The sequence below is a fragment of the Ranitomeya imitator genome, chromosome 6, assembly GCF_032444005.1.
Source record: "Ranitomeya imitator isolate aRanImi1 chromosome 6, aRanImi1.pri, whole genome shotgun sequence".
Taxonomy (NCBI): domain Eukaryota; kingdom Metazoa; phylum Chordata; class Amphibia; order Anura; family Dendrobatidae; genus Ranitomeya; species Ranitomeya imitator.
Window position 1 is genome coordinate 470,334,556 of NC_091287.1, and position 22,597 is coordinate 470,357,152.

The following is a 22,597-nucleotide window of genomic DNA, read 5'->3' on the forward strand; positions in this document are numbered from 1 at the left end:
TTTTTTAACCACTTAGAGAAAAAAAAGAACCTAGACATGTTTGGTGTCTATGAACTCGTAATGACCTGGAGATTCACAATGGCAGGTCAGTTTTAGCATTTAGTGAACCTAGCAAAAAAGCCAAAACAAAAAATAACTGTTGGATTGCTTATTGTTTTGCATTTCACCACACTTGGAATTTTTTCTCTCGTTTTCTAGTACACGACATAGTAAAACCAATTATGTCGTTCAAAAGTACAACTCGTCCCGCAAAAAATAAGCCCTCACATGGCCATATTGACGGAAAAAAAAAAAAAAAAAAAAGTTATGGCTCTGGGAAGGAGGGGAGCAAAAAAAGAAAACGCAAAACAGAAAAAAAGCTGGGGTCATGGTTAAATAAAGGCCACCTGATTCTCACCCGTTTCTTCACAGAATGATTGACCTCACTAGTTGATCTCCACACTGCTATTATTTTGAACACTCCTCCTTTCAATTAATTATTCTAACACAGACTCAAAAACCTGCAGATCATGAATGCGGAGTCTGATTTTCTTAGAACCTACAGCACCAAATGGTAAATTGTGTGACGTGGTAATGTAATTTGTACCAAAAACTGTGATTAACCGGGTTAATCATAGTGGACTGCTATTATTTTGAACACTACTGTACATGGTGACACTGTCCCAAACACGTAAACTTTGGAATAGAGCGTGGCTATCATCCTCTCAGTCATAGGCCATAACAGCTGCACAGAAATACATGCAGCCGCACACTCCAGTCCCGAGTGCCGGTGGCAGTGCCGGGTATTGAGGAGAGACTCGCACGACTTTCTCGCATTCCACTTGCAAGTGTGACCCCGGCCTGACAGAAGTCGTCATTTAAGTAAAATACCTCTAGGTTCCACCTTTTGCGACGGTAGAAGGAAGAGGACCGGACAATGGCCAGAGCGGTCAGCAGTAGGGGGTATATTAGTTTCTGACATTTGTAGCTAGGGCGATGTACACAAGTCGGAAGTTCTCAAATTGCGGACTCCTTGGCATCTGGTCTGGTTTCTTGGAGAAACATCATACGGTGATTTGAGTGAGCGCAGATCCTTCAGTATCCCGCTGTGATTAGGTGCACACACAACATGTACCGCTATAGACCAAAACATCCAACCAACCACACAGGCACCCGTCATGTAACGGGAAATAAAACGCCACAACAATGCTGTAGTGTACCAAGTGTATATTTCAATTTACTGTATGCAATCTAACATCACATTTGGTCATAATTTATCGAATATACATAAATGATTGAAGTAATAAAAACTCATTTTCAATAGAATAAGAATTTGTGGGAACAAATGGGGGGGAATAAAAATAATAATAATTACACAACAGAATTTAAAGCCAGGTCCGAGGGTCTACGCTTCTGAGTGAGCTTGCTCCTAATATAAATGCAGATTTTTGTGAAATGTATATATTATATTTTCTTATATATATACGTATATATTGACATATCTATACGGAGCAAATTATTTAAACTATTTATAGGAGTCTACATGAGAAATAGGAGGGTGGGGGAAAAAAAAAATAACACTACTTACATATTCACAAAGCAGAACATGATATTCACAATTTAAGTAAACGAAATCTATTTTGGACTTCACCAAAGGACAAAAAAAAAAAAAAAAATCAAATCAAATTAACCGAATAATAAAAAAAAGTAACATTTAACGATTAGGAGGTATTCGCTTTCCAATAACGTAATGAAAATCAACTGACTGCAGTTTCCCATTATAGGCCAGCGGCCATTATTCTGGGGGACTTTTAATAAATATATTCCAATTTAGACAGCAATATTGTTACAGGATGCAGCGACACATTACAATGAACATTGCCTAAATGCTTTTTTTTTTTCTCCTTTCCTTTATACAATTTATAGTAGCTTATAAAATACTTAAAGGGGAACACTCCTCCAAAGTCTGGATTGGGGTGACATGTCATATTCATTTCCCACCTTAAGATTTATTGATAATGGGCATTCCTGGCTCTAGCCGGCTGTCCTTACTCACTATAGTGTACGACGTTTTTATGCGTCACTCAGCAGGGCAGCAAAGTAGAGCGCCAACCAATGGCCGCAATACCCACTACAACAAGACACCCACAATAGCAGCAGCATAGACCTTAGGCAAGTACACAGTATGGAGAAGGGAGTATAAAGGGGACCTGACACCCATTTCAGCCATGTATGTCGTTAATATGAAATGCCGAGGCTTTTCAGAGAGAGAAAAAAAAAAAAAAATAGTTTGATAAGCCAGCTGGGGACTATGCGACAAGGATGTTCCATGGTGGCATCGGTCCTTGACTAACAGGTCTTCCCCACTGTACAGAAACAGGCCTGTAAGTCAATCATGGAGCGGGGGAACCATCAGTGAGCGGCTTCTTGGACTAGTCATCCTAGTTTCATAGTTCCCACCAGGATGCTAAAAGTATATTTCCTCTCAAATATCAGAAAAAAGCATACCTGGCTGAAATGATGGAGCCGGACTCTTGATTCATTCTTCCCGTAGTTCTGGCAGCATGAATCAGCCGTCAGGTTCCCTTTAAAGGGATTGTCCGGTCTTCTGATAAAACTGCAGTTACCATGTGACTGCAGACTTCGGAGTCCTTGTAGAGCACGCACTTAACGCTGTCGGATTGCCCATGGTCACCGGTGAGAGCGAGTCGTCATGTGAACCAGGGAATTCAATTTGCATACATGAAATTACGTGCCGACTAGACGTGCTCGACCTTGCAAGTCAAGTAGGATTGTGACCAGAAATATGCAAATTGCATTCGTACTACAACACCAGAGAATCCCGACAGTGTGTGGTGCAAGGATTCAGGCGTCAGTAATCACAGAGTGGCTGCAAACTTAACAGGAGACCAGACGACCCCATTACCATCAAGTCAACCCAAAACTGAACTTGGGAGAAGTATCAGCAGCAGGAACAAGAGTAAAGAACCTGCAAACTGCTTGGCTGTATAGAAATACCTGATGTTCTGGAGTAAGAATCAAAAGAATTAACACATGGTAGCATGTAAATAAAACAGACTTCATTGTTCTTCTAGTTAGATAGTCAATGCAATATTGCTCCCCCAAAAAATATATATATATAGAAAATAAATAATAAAACTGTAAAGATAATTGCAGTTTGTACACATCTGAAATCTCGACCTGACATGATATTCCTATTAACAGAAAAGACAATCATAAAGCAAATCATTTAACAAATTAAAAGAAAAAAACCTCTGAGCAACTAAGAATTGCCGGGCGCTCTACATAAAAACTCCAAACAGCTAGGACAATTCAGTTTCAATCAATTATATATTAAAAAATAAAAATAAAAAACAAAAAACAAAACAGGAAATGTACACAGAGGGAAACACAGGACCACATACAAGAATTTTAGGCTAGCCTTCGGGTTCCTGGCTGAAGGCTGCGGCACTTTACTACTAGGGGGAAGATATGACCATCCTCGGGAGACGTCGTGCAATCCGGCACTCACAGGCATCAGATACGTACAGAAATATGTTCCCTTATGCAGTGACGCTCTGCAAGGACATTGAGTTTTAACTATTTTTGTCGAGAGCAAGTTTCTCATCATCTGAACTACTGAAAATGCCTATTTGGGAGAAGCGAGGACACAACGGACAGTCTGCTTATCAAAAGCAAATATATAATGGTAGGTTTAAGGGGGGGAAAAAAATTAAAAATTGCATGCCAAGTGCTAAAGTCAGGCATTTATGGGAAAATATTGCCACATTTAATAAAAGGAGGACATAAAAGAACGTGGAACGCACTGCCTTACTAATAAAAGATTACATTCAGCCATGTGTCATGGAGAATAGAAAAAGCAGCAATTCAGGAGCAAGTCACTGAACGATAAAACAGAAATGATCCTACAATCCTGAGCGACTTGCCGCCCCCCCAGTTCAGTAATCCCTTTATATGCATACTGCTGAAGTGTAGATCGAGGTGTGATTTCAGCACTCGGGCCAACGTCAGGGGACAGGGCAGTAACAAAACTGCTGGCCTTTACAGACAATAAATTAAAGAAAATGGGGATACAATCACAGTGAATGATACAAAGTAAAAACAAACCCAAAACATAGACGGTTTTTTTTTTCTACGTGGCAGAAATGTGATCTAACGCTAACATCTTGTTTTCATCACCCATTTGCAGAGAAAGAAAAAAATGTCAGAAAGTTCCCCAGACCCATCGGATATAGACCTGCAGTTTAGCTTAAAGCAGTAGATGGATCTATACAGAGCAATAAGGGGTAGCAACGCGCAAAAAAAAAAAAAGTGACCGTTATTCACACCCTAGTAGTGTAAGGACATCACATACACGCCCCGGCTCATCATACTAACAAAACGTAACTGAGACACGCATTAACATTACAATAGTAGTTTTTAGGCTCCGATAGGACCGACATAGCTATATCCTATAAATAAAAATAAATTTCTTTGATAACTGATTGGAGATGTTAGGGCTCTGTAAATGTCAACCAAATGGTTGTATTCTGTACAGTCCTGTGCAAAAAAAATATATATAAAAAAAAAATAAAATAAAAACAAAATAAAACAATTTTATTTTTGCTATAAGGCTTTAACCCTACAGTTTTCACAGCAACAACTATCGTCCAGCACGGTACCATGTATTGTAAGCCTTCAGTCCAATGTTTTAGTAATGTCCCGTCCAGCTGCAGCACCCTTGAGTTTTACATGCCAATCGGCAGTCAATCATCTATCGTCATACAAACGTCTCCCGACTCGTCCCACCGCGGTTGAGGTTTCTGTCGCTCCCACTGTGACGGATCATTCTGTTCTCCCCAGCGTGATGGGTCATTTTGCTCGGACCACCGAGAATGGTCATTCTGATCTTCTCCTTCATCAACTAGGTCATCATCTGCATCAACCGTCTCCACAGGGTCATTATCGTCGTATTCTTCATCCCTGGGGAAGTCTTGGTCTGTCACTTGATCTACACCAGCCTCTTGAAACCCCGGTTGGGATTTATCCACACAGTCTACACACACTCCGTATCGTCTGGAGCCATGCCGAATGCCAACACTTGCTGCCAGCATGAAGATCTTTTTACAAACCATGCACTTGTATTTCTTGTCTTTCTTGTGCACCTGGACAAAAACAGAAAGGTAGTTTAGATACCAATTAAAGGGGTGCTCCCACAATACACCATTTTTCACAAAGCGCAGTAAATGCATAACTATTAATATGCAAACTAAGCAAACAAAGTTTTTCTTGTACCTTTGTTTTGGTCTCTATTGGCACCTTTGTGCATTCAGCTTCACATAGCAGAAATTAGCAGTCTTATTCTTATCTGCCAAATCTACATTTCCCAGCAGCACTTGCTTCTCCCCAATGCTGCAGACCCCTCTCCCGTGTGCTCCCATCTCCACGTTTGAGCCATCATCAAGCTAAATAAGTGTAGACTTCACCCTCTGCCAGAGTAGAGTACACTGCTGGACCATCTACATCCGTATAGCTGCCTGTGTGGCTTTCCATCATTAGCTGGTTCTAGCACAGCTCAACTCTCCTGCACTCTTCCATAATGGCACCATAGAGATATATTTTTTGCCTGTGGCTGACAGCTGAAGCTTTGTGAAACTGAAAATTCTTAATGTCAGAAGATACTTTAGGAAACCTGCACTCTCCAACTCAGGATTATTGGCAATGAAGTGGATTTTAATGGCAAGACAACAAATAATAATTCATGTATTTACTGCTTATTGTGACTCTTCGTCTCCTCCCGAGCCCGGATCTCATAGTCCCACTGTCTGGGCTCGGCCATATTTTGCTCAGGAAAATATAGCAGTATTTGTTGGCTCAGAAAAGGAAACCAAAAGCACAGAATGGATCTTTAGAAAGACCTCCAGCTCAAAGTTTTGGCTTAGAAATTCTGAATTAAAAGACCCCAGTGAGAATGAGGCCTTAACCTATTATCAAAGAACATAATAGCAGAACGCAGTGACTAAATACCAGCCAGGCTGTCAGACCTGCTCTCTGATTATTAATATGGCTGTAATGCGATGGCTGCGGAGGAACATACCAGGGAATGTCTCTTGACGTGCTCTCTTCTAGTAAACAGTTTTCCACAGATATCACAGCTAAAAGATCGCACTCCTGTGTGAATGAGTAAGTGTCTTTTCAGCGTTCTTCTGTATTTTGCTACATAGTTGCAGTGAGGACATTTTAGTTTGTTGAGCCCCGCTGATGCATCTCCTAAAGAAGAAAAATACACGAAATGATAAATCACATTAATGACAAATGTATTAAAAGATTTAGTGAGCCCGTCACCCCCCCAACTCAAATTATATAACTTATACAGTTATATAGGGAACTTAGCCTGTAACAAATACAAATTGTTTCTGAAATATAGATTATTACTTTAGTTTCACTTAAATGTTTTGTTGCACATGCATGTGAGGGGTCCTCGGTGAACCCTTGGCCTGCCCAAGGGCTCGGTGCCCCATTCCTTGCACTCAGCACCCCCCACAGCTCCCCTTGGCCTGTGACAGTGACCCTTTGCCCAGAGAGGAGGCATCAGTACACGCATGCTTTCCTCCCTCTTTCCTATCTTTTATCTGTTACTCTGTGATCCTGCGTGTGGCCGCTGTAGTCATGAAAGGAGAGAAATGTCCCCTGTGTGTATACTGCAGATTAGTCAGCGCTCGCGATGGGGGAAGGGTGTAAAAACAAGCTAAGATCAGGTACAGCAGATGCCATGGGGACAGAATAGTGCACCAAGTTCTTGGCCACACCAAGGGTGCACCATGGACGCCACATTTCTATACGTAATATTGTTTTTATGTAAAACTAAAATAGTGAGATGTCTACTGCAGGTATGATTATTAAAGGCCTAAGCCCCCTACATGACTTTATAAGTGGCATCAGATTCCCTTGAAGAAAAAGGCATGTGACTTGAAGCAGTACATACATATTGCAATTATACTTGGATATAGATTATTTAAGAAGCGGGCACTGGAACCAGCAACATTGCCAGAACTGTGCCGCTGCGGGAGGAAAGTAGCCATTGTTTTAATTTCTTTGGGGCCCTGAATTGATTAAGAAAGGGTTCTCCTAAAGTGGACAACCCCTTTAATTATCCCTGTTCATTTTGGATACTTTAAGGGTATATGCACGCAATCAGTAATCTTTGCGGGTTTGATGCCGCATACTTATGCAGCATCAAACCCACAGCAGCCAGATGTTACAGCACAGTGGATGGGATTTCAAGAAATCCCATGTCCACTATGCGCCACAGACGCCTGCGGAGACTTACATGCGGCGCGTCTCTCCAGACCGCAGCAAGTCAATTTCTAGCATCTCCGTAAGCGATATTTCACCCATAGAATGTATAGGACGCGGTGAATCCACATGGTACAGTGAACACATGCATATTTACCTGCGCCCAATAGACAGCAAACATGTGCCGTGTCCAAAGTGCTGCCACTTCCAGATCGTGTGCACCTGGCCTACTTGAAAAATGGTTTTCAGCTTTCCAAAATGCCCTGCTGAGGGGTGATTATTAATAGCAGACTGATGATGTGATCGCAGATGCTCAAATAGTGATGGGTAGCAGGATATCTCCGCTGTAGCACGGATCTGCCATTGTGTCTCCTAATGGGACCTAGGGAGGCTGGAGCTTGTGCCCCATCATACCCGAGTACAACATAAGAAGCAATCCAACTAGAAAGGAGAAAAGATGGATTACCGTTTTCCCACGATTCCCTTTGCCAGGTTTCTGGGAGCATACTGAATTTAAATTCATTTGAGGTACCTGAAAAAAACAAACCAGAGGCTAAACATTAAAAAATGAAATCATTCTAACATATCTACTACAACAGGATCCAAACGCTACAAGCAGCCGCTGATAATGTTCCTTCAATATAGCCGAGACTTGGGTGCTCTTCTTATGATGCTGCAATTGTAGCATCGTCAAGAAGACAAAAAATATGAGCTGTAAAAATGACTTTGTATGTTACACTGCCCACATCATGGAGTAGTGGCTGCGGGGCTGAACATTCTTATTTCTCATCTCTGCTGCAGAGACATTAGCTTGTAACGCATAGATTCCAATTGCCCCGTCAACCAAGGCAGTGTAATAATAATAATAATAATATTTATTTATATAGCGCCAACATATTCCGCAGCGCTTTACAACTTATAGAGGGGACTTGTACAAACAATAGACATTACAGCATAACAGAGATCACAGTTCAAAACAGATACCAGGAGGAATGAGGGCCCTGCTCGCAAGCTTACAAACTATGAGGAAAAGGGGAGACACGAGAGGTAGATGGTAATTACCATAGTTATTCGGACCGGCCATAGTGTTAAGGTACCGTCACATTTAGCGACGCTGCAGCGATATAGACAATGAGCCGATCGCTGCAGCGTCGCGGTTTAGGTCGCTAGGAGACGTCAAACACCGGCAACAGCTGAATGATGCAGGAGCGATCCAGTGACGTACTTATCGTTCTCGCTGGTTGTTCGCTCTATGTAAAACATTGCAGGCATCGTTGCTTTTGCTGTCAAACACGACAATACACGCCGACCTGACGACCAAATAAAGTTCTGGACTTCTAGCTCCGACCAGCGATGTCACAGCGGGATACAGATCGCCGCTGCATGCCAAACACAACGAGATCGCTATCCAGGACGCTGCACCGTCACGGATCGCTGTCGTTCTCGTTGTAAAGTTGTTCAGTGTGAAGATACCTTAAGGCTCGGGTGTTCATGTAAAGCTGCATGAACCAGTTAACTGCCTAAGTATGTAGCAGTATAGACACAGAGGGCTAATAACTGCATAAAAAGTGTATGAAAACATGATGCAAGGAACCTGATTATGTTGAATGTTTTTTTTTTGTTTTTTTTTTTAATAGGCCACACAGGGATAGTTAGGTTAATGCATTGAGGCGGTAGGCCAGTCTGAACAAATGAGTTTTTAGGGCACGCTTAAAACTGTGGGGATTGGGGATTAATCGTATTAACCTGGGTAACAGACATCCGTCTCTTGTGGAGTGTACTTTGCCCCTATATGACTTTGACCAATCATAAGCAAGAAGTCATGGGATGGGAGAAGAGAAGCAAAATTCCCCCAGGCACAGCCCTGCTCTCCTCACTGGTCTCACTGCCGCCATCTACTGCGATTACAAATGGGCGAGGAGAGAGTAGAGCAGAGTCGTGTGTGATTACAAACACCTCTGCAGCTCTCATGTCACAGCGCTGTCAGCTCTGCTGTACTTCTTCCCCACACTGGCAGCACTAGGAGATGAAAGCTGCAAATACAGAGCAGCTGACATTCTCTTTTTCCCCCCCTTAAAAGGGAAGGTGCCACCAGTTTTCTTGTATTTTGTTTTTTTTTGTGAAATTAAGCTTAAAATAGTAATTAAAATGTATTAATGCAATGTTTGCAAACATTTCTATATGAAAAATATTGTATATTTTTCTACAAATATACATATTTACCACTAGGGGGAGCATTTTCCGTTTTAGACCTCAAGCAGCTATAGTAAGATTTAGCAGATTTTACTCTTTGCTGGAAAATTGGGGCAGTAACTGCTGACATCACCATTTCCCTCCCCTTTTGGGTGGTCTAATATCCCTGGGGCAGAATGAAGAGCAGCATCACAGGGCAGCACCATTTTGTGTGTGACTGCCCTGTGACCTGCTATCACCAGCAGTTACTACATCAGAGGCACAGCTTGTTTACAGAGGAGCAGAACACAGTGGGCTCAGCAGCATTTTTTGTGAATAACATTCTTGCCATCCTCCTTCCCCCACCCTAATCCCTGTCCTGTCAGCTGTCCTGCTCTGTCTCTCCAGGTGTCACCTCCCTCTCTGCAGGCTGTGAGTGCAGCTTACCAGAGATCACAGGGACTGTGTGTGAGGGGGAGGCAGAGACAGAGCAGGAGAAGCACACAGGGCAGCGTGTGAGGAGCAGAGGATGTCTGCCCACTGTGCCCAGGACCTGCCTGCCTGGAGTACAGAGGAGCAGTGAGGGCTTCTTCTGTCCTGCGATAGAGAGCACAGGGCTATAATAAAATGGCAGCTAGTCACACCTACAGCAGTGAGTTGTGCAGCCCACAGAGGCGTGCCCAGCTCACTGCTAAAGCAGCTACAATGTTACAGATAGGAGATAATAGACTGGCGCTGACCCTATGTCCATGGGGTGCCGTAATCTGACACGGATAGTGCCCTGCTACTGCTGCAAAACCAAGATGTCAGCCCCCAGTGCATTCTTTAAACTCATAACACATGAAATCTGTTTCACATGCATTTCAAACTTGCTTATAGCAGCATGTTATGCTACATTACAGTGATTTATTAATGACCTACATAATAAATAACACTTCCTGCTTATGATTGGTCAACATCATGCAGGAGAAAAAGTAACCACCCCTAGAGACGAACCTCTGCCAACACCTCCTCGGCTGAGAGGAACATTACAACAAACTTTACAGGCCAACATCTCTGCATCAAAGAGGAAACATAAAAAAAAATAAAGACTTGCTTTATTCAGCTCAGTAGCCACTATTCCATGATGTGGCTATAGTCAAACTAGTGAAAGGTCCGGTCCGCTTTACCCAAAATATTCAGATCCTTTATTATATTTGTATTGACAGCAACCAGAATTTCTGAGTTCACAATAAAAAGGCAAATTATTTTGGGAAATGGAACTAGTACTTTAAACCACCATTTTTGTACGCACCATCTCATATTACATACATAATAGAGGGGTAGGCATCAAAGGACAGTCCAAGCCTCATCTCAGAGAAAAAGAGCCCCCCACCCCCATGCCTTTGTTATGATTAGTACAATGCTCCCAGAACCAGATGACCTCCTTGTCCAATTAAAGTGAAGGATGTGAATGTGATTCACTGTGACATAAGAACACGGACAATTCAGGTAATTACCAAATCATAAAATCATTTTATTATTAAATGGTAGACGGTCCTATGCAGTGATCGTGCCCTGAAACTGCACTCTTTTGGGAACCTAAGGGTACGTGCACATCATCTTCACACAGATTCTGCCTGGAACCCTCCAGATAAAGCATGTAAATGAATGAATGACTTTCTGTGCCTATTCTGCCATCTTTTTACCTTCTTTTAACATAACATAGTAACATAGTTAGTAAGGCCGAAAAAAGACATTTGTCCATCCAGTTCAGCCTATATTCCATCATAATAAATCCCCAGATTTACGTCCTTCTACAGAACCTAATAATTGTATGATACAATATTGTTCTGCTCCAGGAAGACATCCAGGCCTCTCTTGAACCCCTCGACTGAGTTCGCCATCACCACCTCCTCAGGCAAGCAATTCCAGATTCTCACTGCCCTAACAGTAAAGAATCCTCTTCTATGTTGGTGGAAAAACCTTCTCTCCTCCAGACGCAAAGAATGCCCCCTTGTGCCCGTCAACTTCCTTGGTATAAACAGATCCTCATGGCTTTAGGCTTCAAAAAGTTGTGAAGCAGCTAAAAGACGTAAACCTGACAATTCTGCAGGTAGCTCACGTCTAGCAGCTGACAATTTATGTATAAGAGTAAAAAAACGCTGCTGCAAAACACGACAAATACGATGCATCACTAAAAACAATAAGGTACATGCAGCACAATGTCTCATGAGACTCCACCAAAAAACTGAAAAAGTGTTTCTAAAAGGCTAAAAATAACAAACACATGCAGTGCGATGTCAACATGACTTAGGCTACTTTCACACTAGCGTTAACTGCAATCCGTCACAATGCGTCGTTTTGCAGAAAAAAAGCATCCTGCAAAAGAGTTTGCAGGATGCGTTTTTTCTCCACTGACTAACATTACGCGACGCATTGCCGCGCGACGGTTGCATCGTGCTTTGGCGGACCGTCGGTAGCAAAAAAACGTTCCATGTAACTTTTTTTGCAGCCGACGGACCGTCTTTTCCGACCGCGCATGCGCGGTCGGAACTCCGCCCCCACCTCACAATGGGGCAGCGGAAGCGCTGAAAAGCAGCATCCGCTGCACCCGTTGTGCGGCGGAGACAACGCTAGCGTCGGTAACCTCGGCCCGATGCACTGCGACGGGCCGAGCCCGACGCTAGTGTGAAAGAAGCCTTACTGCGCATGTGTTCGGCCTTTTTCAGCTTGTTTTAACTGCTATAGGCTTCGAAAGCCGTGAAGTGGCCAAAAGTAGTGGCATTAAGCAGTTTCTGCTCAATAGTTTACATCAAGATGTCTTCTCACAAAAAAAAAAAAAAAGAGAGCAAAAAGAGAATAGACAAGAGCCCCAAAAAACAGCAGCTCAAAAGTCTAAAAGATGCCCTGTGCATACAGACACAGATACTGGGAAGGGACAGACAAAAGGAGCTACTGTTCCCAAATTACCGTACTGGTAACACATTGCATTGCCCCACTAACAGTAACCTAAATGATGCAGATGTACCTACACCATTATCCCTGGTGGCTGTTTTATAAACAGGAACCCTACATTTGCCAATCAATGGAGATTTCTACTGCCCCAAGCAAAGCATGGGTGAAGGGGGAGGGAAAAGGTAAAGTTAGCTCAGCTCTCAGAGGCGTGTACCACCTACCTGGCCAGAGCCCCCGAGCTGACAGATGGGCTACAATAAGACAAGGGGAGACGTGGAAACGCCTTACTTTATACATACTCCTAACGTTTCTTATATGTATATATGGCAACGTTAAGGCCACTTGCCAACATTTTATAATCTAAGGCTCCATTTATACGGAAGAACCAGCGGCACTAAACGTAAAGTTTTACCAATGGCCGGCCACTACACAGGCAGACTGCAGTAAACAATGCAAACTCGGCGATCGGTAATCTATCGCGCACTGCACAAAGGCGGCCATGGTTTTCGGCAGCGAGAGTCCTGATTACACAGGAGGATGCACCGCCAGAATGAACAAAGTTAATTTCATCTGATGACAAATACCCCCAGGTGTTTTAAACTAAAAGAGCCACCTTATGCAGCAGTAATGCTGCATTCTGACAAGGTGGCTCTTTTAGTTATTGGTGCTGTAACTGCAGAAATAATTGTAATTTGTCCTAAATACCTGTCTTCAGTCCTGGAGGCAGGTCTTTCCCCCCCCCCGTGCTGCAGACGCCACACAGCCGTCACTCAAGTCTTCTTGGCGCCGGGCGCCGCCTACTCAGCGCGGTTTTGAAAACAGCCGGCGCCTGCGCTCTTTTGTCATGCCTTGGGCAGGCGCAGTGAGCGCTGCCCGTCCTCTGTCCTCATATGCAGTCTAGCTGCTGATATGAGGACATATGATATGATGATATGATGATCGTATATGATATGAGGACATATGAGGACAGAGGACGGGCAGCGCTGCGACAAATTACAATTATTTCTGCAGTTACAGCACCAATAACTAAAAGAGCCACCTTGTCAGAATGCAGCATTACTGCTGCATAAGGTGGCTCTTTTAGTTTATAACGGCTGGGGTGGGGGGTGACAGGTTCCCTTTAATATGGAGACTCGTCAAACGTCATCTTTCAGTGCACACACAGCCTATGGCCCAGCTTCAGGACTGCAGCATTGTGTGCCAGTCTTGATGTGGGTAGGGTGCTCTGGAATAACATGTGCCCAACTCATTAAGAATGTAGCTCAATGTATTTCGGCCATCGTTCAGATGTTGTGTGCCAGAGTAAGAAATGCACCCCTAATCAAAGGCTGGAATACATATGTCAAACCTTCACTTGTGCTGTACATTTTGATCAATCTGATGAGCTCAGCACAACCTTTAGTTAAAAGGGCTGTCCAACTTTGGGGACCAATTTTTTTTTTCTTGCTTAAATACAAGCATTTGGGGATAAAAAAAAAAAATTGCAATTGTGTTTCATTAAAAATGTATGTTACACCGTCTATTGCTGGCTGCAGAATGAGTAGACGAGGGCGGCCACATTATCGTTATTTTACCAGATGTGTTGGGGACACGGTTCCCGGATCTTATTATACAGGTATGACAGGTTCTCCTGCTCTGGTTAGTGCAGCTTCCATCACAGACGGCACAGGTCCCCGGTCCGTACAATGGCTGATGGGGGAGGAGCAGTGACCGGACCTGTCCATCAGCCTCCTCCAATACAAAAGCATTTCCATGTGAGGTTTTCTATTGGAGGAGGCTGATGGACAGGTCCGGTCACTGCTCCTCCACCAGCAGCCATTGTATGGACCGGGGGACCTGTGCTGTGATGGAAGCTGCACCAAGAAGAGCAGGAGAACCGGTCATACCTGTATAATAAGATCCGGGAACCGTGTCCCCAACACAACTGATAAAATAACGATAATGTGGCCGCCCTCGTCTACTCATCATGCAGCCAGCAATAGACAGTGTAATACAGCGGCTATAGGAGGCAAAGTGCAGCATCTTTAATGCAACCCAATTGCAGAAATAATTTGTAGCCCCAATTACAAGATTTAATTAGGAAGATAAAAAAAAAAACTTTTCAAAAGGTGGACAAGTCTAGTGATGAGAAAAAGTGCTGGGATAAGGTGTTATCTGAGCATGCTCAGGTGCTAACCAGGTGTCTTCGTTGTGCTTGAAAAATATGTTCGAGTCCCCGCGGCTCCATGTCTCGCAGGGATTGCCTGCTTTGTTAGCTAATCCCTGCATGTGCTGCGGCTGTCAAATAGCAGCGAGACATGCAGGTACAGGGACTTGAACATATTTTTCCAGTATGCCGAAGACACTGTTCGCACCCGAGCATGCTCAGATAACACCTTAATACGTTCGCTCATCACTATGGCAAACCCTTAAGGCTATATTCACACTTTGCGGATTTTGCTGCGGATCCACAGCGGATTTGACCGCTGCGGATCCGCAGCAGTTTCCCATGAGTTTACATTTCAATGTAAACCTATGGGAAACAAAAAACGCTGTGCACATGCTGCAGAAAAATCCGCGCGGAAACGCTGCGGATTACATTCCGCAGCATGTCACTTCTTTTCTGCGGATTTTCACCTGCTCCAATAGAAAACTGCAGATGAAAATCCGCAGAAGAAAACGCAGTAAAAACCGCGATAAATCCGCAGTAAAAACCGCGATGGGTTTTCACTGCGGATTTTGCAATTCTGCTGCGGAAAAATCCGCAGTGGAATCTGCAGAGTGTGAACATAGCCTTATAGTTCTGGCCACTTTTAAAGAAGATGGCGGAGGTGGAGTAATTACCGGAAGGGTCACAAAACGTTTCCTCAACTTGTCGTAAAACGGACGTAGACTGATGAATTAGGTCCTAAATGTTCCGCTTTGTAAATTTTTAGTTAGAGTAAATGTGAGAACCAACGACAATGTAGAGTTCAGCACCTGCTCTATGATCAGCCTTTACAGGTATCGAATCTACAGCGCGTCTGCTGCAGAAAGGACAGTCACCACTTTAACTGAGAATTCACAACTGGCAGATTTTAATCAGAATTTTTGGGGACTGTCCTATTCATCTAAATGTGGATGCTAAAATTAAAACCACCGCAGCATGCAGAAGTACTGAACCAAAATGTCTGCAACAAATGTATCACCAGTGAATGGAAACCTATTACAGTACCAGCATTGGGGAGGAGAACTGATGAAATGCCACCCACAAACTGGCAGAGATAACCCACACGATAAAATGACCAGCGCCGTGGATCTGCCCCTCCCCCAGTATCAGCACAATGTTCTCTTTAAAACCCATGTCAGCAGTGACCCTCTGCTGCTGGGTCCTTCACACTCCCCTCTATTTCTACAGTCAGAGCTGACCTACAACTTCGGGAGCAGTCACAGCCCTCCCCGCCACCATCTATGAGGGCAGCCATTGTCCACTAGCACTGCGGCTACAGATCAGTGCAGGGGCAGCACCGAGCATTGCCACCACAGGACACCCTGCTATGTGCAGACGGCCCTGTGCACTGCATTCTCTCATAACATCCAGCTTTATATCACCTTCCAGAATTGGGCTACAGTCACACACCCATCTTCATTTTTCCATCCATTAAAAAAAATATATATATATATATATTTTTTTTTAACAGAATCAGTCAGTCTGAAAGATCTTTCTTTTTCCGTGAGCTCTAAACAATGGATCGGTGAACAACAGACAGAAAACGAAGCTGTCGGCCGACTCATACTGGCCGATCCACATACAGCATGTATCACATCGTGGCTGCAGAATTTCAGACGCTGCGGCATTCATGACAAAAATGTACTTTGAGGCTTTGTGCACATGTTCGGGATTTCTTGCAGAAATTTCCTGAGCAAAACTGGACATTTTCTGCAAGAAATCCGCATGCATTTTTTTTGCACTTTTTTTACAGCGTTTTTGGTGCTTTTTTTTTTTGCGGATTTTTCCGGAGGTTCCCAATGCAATAATATAGTGGGAAATCCGCAAAAAATCTGTAAAATTAATGAGCATGCTGTGTTTTTTACCGTGATGTGTTTTTTTAGCGGAAAAAAACGCATCATGTGCAGATAAATTGCGGAATGCATTCTAAATGATGGGATGCATAATGTATGCATTTTTTCGCGTTTTTATAGCGAAAAAACACGAAAAATCTGCAACATATGCACACAAGGTCAAAAAAAAGAAAGGAATGTCCAGCTTCACCGAGTCCGTAAAAAAGAGTTTTCTTTATTCATGTCATGATTAAGGGAGCTTAGTCTCCAGAAACGCGTTGAGATTCTTACCCATATGGTTGTGCTGAAGTCTGTATCCTCCATGTTTAAAGTTTGTGAATAAAGAAAAAATTTTTTACGGACGCGGTGAAGCTGGATATTCCTTTCTTTTTTTGGACCTTGTACGCCTGGACACAGCGGGTCCGTGCTCCCGAGGTTTGATTCTTGCATCACGGGTGAGCTGGTTTATGTTCCTTCTTACAACGTGTGCACACAGCCTAATAGCTACCGGGGACTGAGCCACACAGGAGACTAGTCGGACAGACGGGTCCTCAGCGGAGAGACCTATCACTCAAGAAGCTGCCGGGGGCCTGCCTGCCCTAGTAGTCTCCATGACCGGTGGCTAGGGAACCCTTTAAACAAAAAAGGATGTCTTCCATTTTTCAAGGAACCCTGTAGACATTAATGGCAACTAATGTGCAAACTAGATTACAATAGGACATTCTCCGAGTCTCACAGATTAGACAAGCAGATCAGTTTTTAAACTGTATGTGTCAGGCTATGCGCACACGTTCAGGTTTTTTCGCGTTTTTTTCCTGGTAAAAAACGCTATAAAAACTCATTAAAAACGCATACATTATGCATCCTATCATTTAGAATGCATTCTGCATGTTTTGTGCACATGATGCGTTTTTTCCGCGAAAAAAACGCATCGCGGTAAAAAAAAGCAGCATGTTCATTAATTTTGTGGATTTTCTGCGTTTTTCCCACTATTCTATGCATTTGGGAAAAAACGCACACAAAAAAACGCCTCAAAAACGCATGAGAAAACACAAAAAAACAGCATGCGGATTTCTGGCAGAAATGTCCGTTTTTGTCAGGAAAATTTCTGCAAGAAATCCTGACGTGTGCACATACCCTAAGGCTATGTGCCCACGTTGCAGAATGTTTGCAGAATTTCCTCATCAAAACCGGACTCCCCTGCCAGGAAATTTGCTCGCGTTTTTTTTCCATGAGTCCCAATACAATTATATAGCGGGAAAAAAAATCGCTACAATTCTGCAAAATTAGTGAACATGCTGTATTTTTTTCCGCTGTGGAAAAAAAAAAAAAAAAACGCAGCATGGGCACAACAATGCGGAATTCCACTAAAAGTAATGTGATGCATTTTGTAAGCGTTTCCCCAGTGGAAAAAACGCTTAAAAAAACGCAACGTGGGCACATAGCCTAAGGAACAATGAAAGTCGAAACAATGAAGAAAAGAAGGTACTCCAGCGTAGAAAAATATTAAACTTCTCAACCAGGATTAAGACCGGAGTGTCGAAACGCGTCGGTTGTTAGCTCTCTGGGATCTATATGTTGTCCGCATTGTGCCTGTTTTTATAACTTTTTTCCATTAAAGATAAAGTTTTATATTTTTCAACACTGGAGTACCTTCTTTTCTTCATTCTTTGGAACTAGAATGCCCTAGCCCAGGCGGCTCTGTGCGTGGAACTCATTGGAAAGACTGCAAATGGTGAGCTGACTTCTCCCGTTAACCATTCCCCTTTTTTCATACAAATAAAACTCTAAAGTCCTTGTTGTGCCATGAGATTAAATAACGGTCAGCACCTTGATCTGTAAAAATGCAAGCAAGAATGCAGCTGCAGCCTTAAAAGAGCATTCCCATCTCAAAGATTGTAACCAAAAATGTGGGTGTAATAATAGCAATAGCAAAAAACTCCAATTAGAAATGTAGTATAGTTTATCTGATTCGCTAGGTCTCTTGGAGATGGGAATACCCCTTTAAGTTCTATGCTTTCAGCATTGAATGGAAAAACCCACATGTACCTTCAAAAACACCAAACAACCATATAATGTTTCTCTGACAGGAAAGCAGCTAGGAATGGCCCTAAACACAAAGTGAACCTCATAGGGCTTGGATTTAAGAAGCACTCCCCATTAAAATGTTTATGGGCTAAACATGTGTGAATGTATATGTAATCTAGTGTAGGTGCATTAGAAGGGTACTCTGGGGAGATACATTATTGTACTGTCCCTACCCTCACGCTATAAACATGAGACGCATAGTGCACTTTATCTTTATAACCCTTGTAATTCTGTGTGACAGAAGCTGCTCCTCACTGCTCCCCCCTCCCGTCTGGGACCTCACATCACAGTCATGTGCAGCTCACCACTAGGAGTAACAATCACCCTGAGAAGAGGGGATGTGGTCAGGGAAACCGCTATTATCAGGAGACCGGATGGAAGCAGCAGGGAGCTGCACATTGCTGTAAAGTCCCAGATGGAGAAGTGAGCAGTGAGGAGCATCTCCTGTCACACCAGCCCCCTGATAATGCCACTGTCTGCAGTCAGAGGTGAGGGTGCATGGCCTAAACCCTCCCCCTTCTAGTAGGAGCCAACCCCCTGATAATGTCTCCTTCACTGGCCACGCCACCTCACCTCAGACTGCAGATAGGGAGACATTATCAGGGGTCTGGCATGACAGGAGCTGCTCTTCACTGCTCACCCCTCCCATCTGGGACAGGGCTATGGATTCAGTAAGCCAAACCTCCGCCTCAAGACTCCACGACTGACTCTGCAGAACAATCATTTATAGGACAATTCACAATTTTCCCAATTCTTATGAAAACATTTACAGCACAACCTGCATTGAACTACTGTACCCAATTTATTATATATTTTAGGAGTCGGAGTCTGTCCATTTTATACCGAATTCACACCCCTGGTCTGGGACATTACAGCAGTGCTGTATCCCATGCCGTCATCAGCCAGTCCTGATTTCTCTGCAGCGTGGCCACCCCCTCTTCTCAGACTGGCTGTCGCTCACAGTGGGGAGGCGCACATTGCTGTGTGTGGTCATGTACCAGACAGGCGGGGGGAGCAGTGAGGGGCAGCTGATGTCACACGGAATTACAAGTTTTCTAAACATAATTAAAGTACACTGGGCATCTCAACTTTATAGTTATGATGGCATGGACTGCACAAAAATGTTTTATTCTTCCTAGAGTACCCCTTTAATACACTCATTGATTGATGTCATCTGTTTTCAGTGACGCTCTGCCCCTATTCTGGATCACGTGACGGTAATTCCAACTATCCGGATAACACAAGGCTTCTATGTTTGACCAGGAGGACATTATGGCAATGTAAGGGTATGTGTCCACTTTCAGGATGGCCGGCGGTATTGTCGGAGTGGCTTTGCCGCTCTGCGCTAAGCCCCGCCCCCTTCTGGGACGCGATGATGCCGGATGTGTTCACAGCACACATCCGGCATCATCGCACCCATCGCATAGGGCACTGTGCTATATCTTGCGGCGACGCAGCGTCGCCGCAAGATATACGGACATGCTGCAATCTGAAAAGACGCGCAGCATGTCCGGAGTCGCAGGGCCGCCGCGTGTGTTACCATGCATAGTGGAGACGGGATTTCATTCAATCCCCTCCACTATGCTGTAACATCTGGACGCTGCGTGTCTGACGCTGCGGCTCTATGCAGCGTCAGACACGCAGCGTTTCCTGCACGTGGAAACATACCCTTAGTCTTTGGAGAGTCAAAAAAAAAAAAAAAAAGCTACATAGCTTTGCACTGTAAGGCCAGGATCACACAAGCGAGAAATACGTCCGAGTCTCGCATGTTAATACCCGGCACTGCCGCCGTCACTCAGGAGCGGAGCATGCGGCTGCATGTATTGCTATGCGGCCGTACACTCTGCTTCAGAATGCAGGCGGCAGGGCCGGGTGTTAACATGCGAGACTCGGCCGTGTTTCTCGCATGCGTGATCCCAGCCTAATAGCGATTTCCAGGTCACACATACACAGCAGTGTGAGCTATAGTCAGAATTTCAGTCATGTGACTAAGAAGAGAATGAAGCGGACCTGGACATCAGAGAAGATGGCGATCGATGGGTATATTACTGGACCTTCGCCACATATACAGTGGGGCAAAAAAGTATTTAGTCAGTCAGCAATAGTGCAAGTTCCACCACTTATAAAGATGAGAGGCGTCTGTAATTTACATCATAGGTAGACCTCAACTATGGGAGACAAACTGAGAAAAAAAAATCCAGAAAATCACATTGTCTGTTTTTTTATCATTTTATTTGCATATTATGGTGGAAAATAAGTATTTGGTCAGAAACAAAATTTCATCTCAATACTTTGTAATATATCCTTTGTTGGCAATGACAGAGGACAAACGTTTTCTGTAAGTCTTCACAAGGTTGCCATACACTGTTGTTGGTATGTTGGCCCATTCCTCCATGCAGATCTCCTCTAGAGCAGTGATGTTTTTGGCTTTTCGCTTGGCAACACGGACTTTCAACTCCCTCCAAAGGTTTTCTATAGGGTTGAGATCTGGAGACTGGCTAGGCCACTCCAGGACCTTGAAATGCTTCTTACGAAGCCACTCCTTCGTTGCCCTGGCGGTGTGCTTTGGATCATTGTCATGTTGAAAGACCCAGCCACGTTTCATCTTCAATGCCCTTGCTGATGGAAGGAGGTTTGCACTCAAAATCTTACGATACATGGCCCCATTCATTCTTTCATGTTCCCGGATCAGTCGTCCTGGCCCCTTTGCAGAGAAACAGCCCCAAAGCATGATGTTTCCACCACCATGCTTTACAGTAGGTATGGTGTTTGATGGATGCAACTCAGTATTCTTTTTCCTCCAAACACGACAAGTTGTGTTTCTACCAAACAGTTCCAGTTTGGTTTCATCAGACCATAGGACATTCTCCCAAAACTCCTCTGGATCATCCAAATGCTCTCTAGCAAACTTCAGACGGGCCCGGACACGTACTGGCTTAAGCAGTGGGACACGTCTGGCACTGCAGGATCTGAGTCCATGGTGACGTAGTGTGTTACTTATGGTAGGCCTTGTTACATTGGTCCCAGCTCTCTGCAGTTCATTCACTAGGTCCCCCCGCGTGGTTCTGGGATTTGTGCTCACCGTTCTTGTGATCATTCTGACCCCACGGGGTGGGATTTTGCGTGGAGCCCCAAATCGAGGGAGATTATCAGTGGTCTTGTATGTCTTCCATTTTCTAATTATTGCTCCCACTGTTGATTTCTTCACTCCAAGCTGGTTGGCTATTGCAGATTCAGTCTTCCCAGCCTGGTGCAGGGCTACAATTTTGTTTCTGGTGTCCTTTGACAGCTCTTTGGTCTTCACCATAGTGGAGTTTGGAGTCAGACTGTTTGAGGGTGTGCACAGGTGTCTTTTTATACTGATAACAAGTTTAAACAGGTGCCATTACTACAGGTAATGAGTGGAGGAAAGAGGAGACTCTTAAAGAAGAAGTTACAGGTCTGTGAGAGCCAGAAATCTTGATTGTTTGTTTCTGACCAAATACTTATTTTCCACCATAATATGCAAATAAAATGTTAAAAAAACAGACAATGTGATTTTCTGGATTTTTTTTTCTCAGTTTGTCTCTCATAGTTGAGGTCTACCTATGATGTAAATTACAGACGCCTCTCATCTTTTTAAGTGGTGGAACTTGCACTATTGCTGACTGACTAAATACTTTTTTGCCCCACTGTACATTCACAGAGGTTTAGCCCATAATAATTTTAATAGGAATGCTTCTTTATGCAGGGGTCGTTTTTTTCACCAAGTGCACCTGGGCTCTTTCCCTGCATTATTTTAACCACCCTCATTTATTGGATTCCATACACAAGAGCAACCTCCTGCAAAGTCCACATTCTGACTCCAGCTACTATTGTCACAGGGCTGGAATATCCCATAAGCAAGGTGACGAAATGTTCAAATACTGACGTCATCTTGCTAGGCCAGCGACAGAAATTCTAGTCGGCTGCTGGGTACTCTTAATGGTCTGTTCAGAAAGCACTGCACATACTCCTCATGGTAAGGGATAGGTTGCTGCAGCATTGTGTTAATGGGCTTGTACATACTCTGAACTCATCACAAGTGTTTATTTTTAGGAAAAACCTAAAAGGAAAATTGCTTCCA

At 43.7% G+C, this 22,597-nt stretch overlaps 1 protein-coding gene across 1 annotated transcript in view; it reads right to left on the reverse strand.

The window, feature by feature from the left end:
• Positions 1-1,189: 1,189 nt before the first annotated feature.
• The window catches only part of ZBTB10 (zinc finger and BTB domain containing 10), a 33,155-nt gene continuing 11,747 nt past the window's right edge, over positions 1,190-22,597 (reverse strand). Inside the window, exons 3-5 of the mRNA XM_069731521.1 lie at positions 7,742-7,807; positions 6,077-6,249; positions 1,190-5,144 (exon numbers count right to left, since the gene is read on the reverse strand). Coding sequence (XP_069587622.1) covers positions 4,746-5,144; positions 6,077-6,249; positions 7,742-7,807 — 638 coding nt within the window. The 3' untranslated portion in view covers positions 1,190-4,745. The remainder of the gene's footprint in view (positions 5,145-6,076; positions 6,250-7,741; positions 7,808-22,597) is intronic.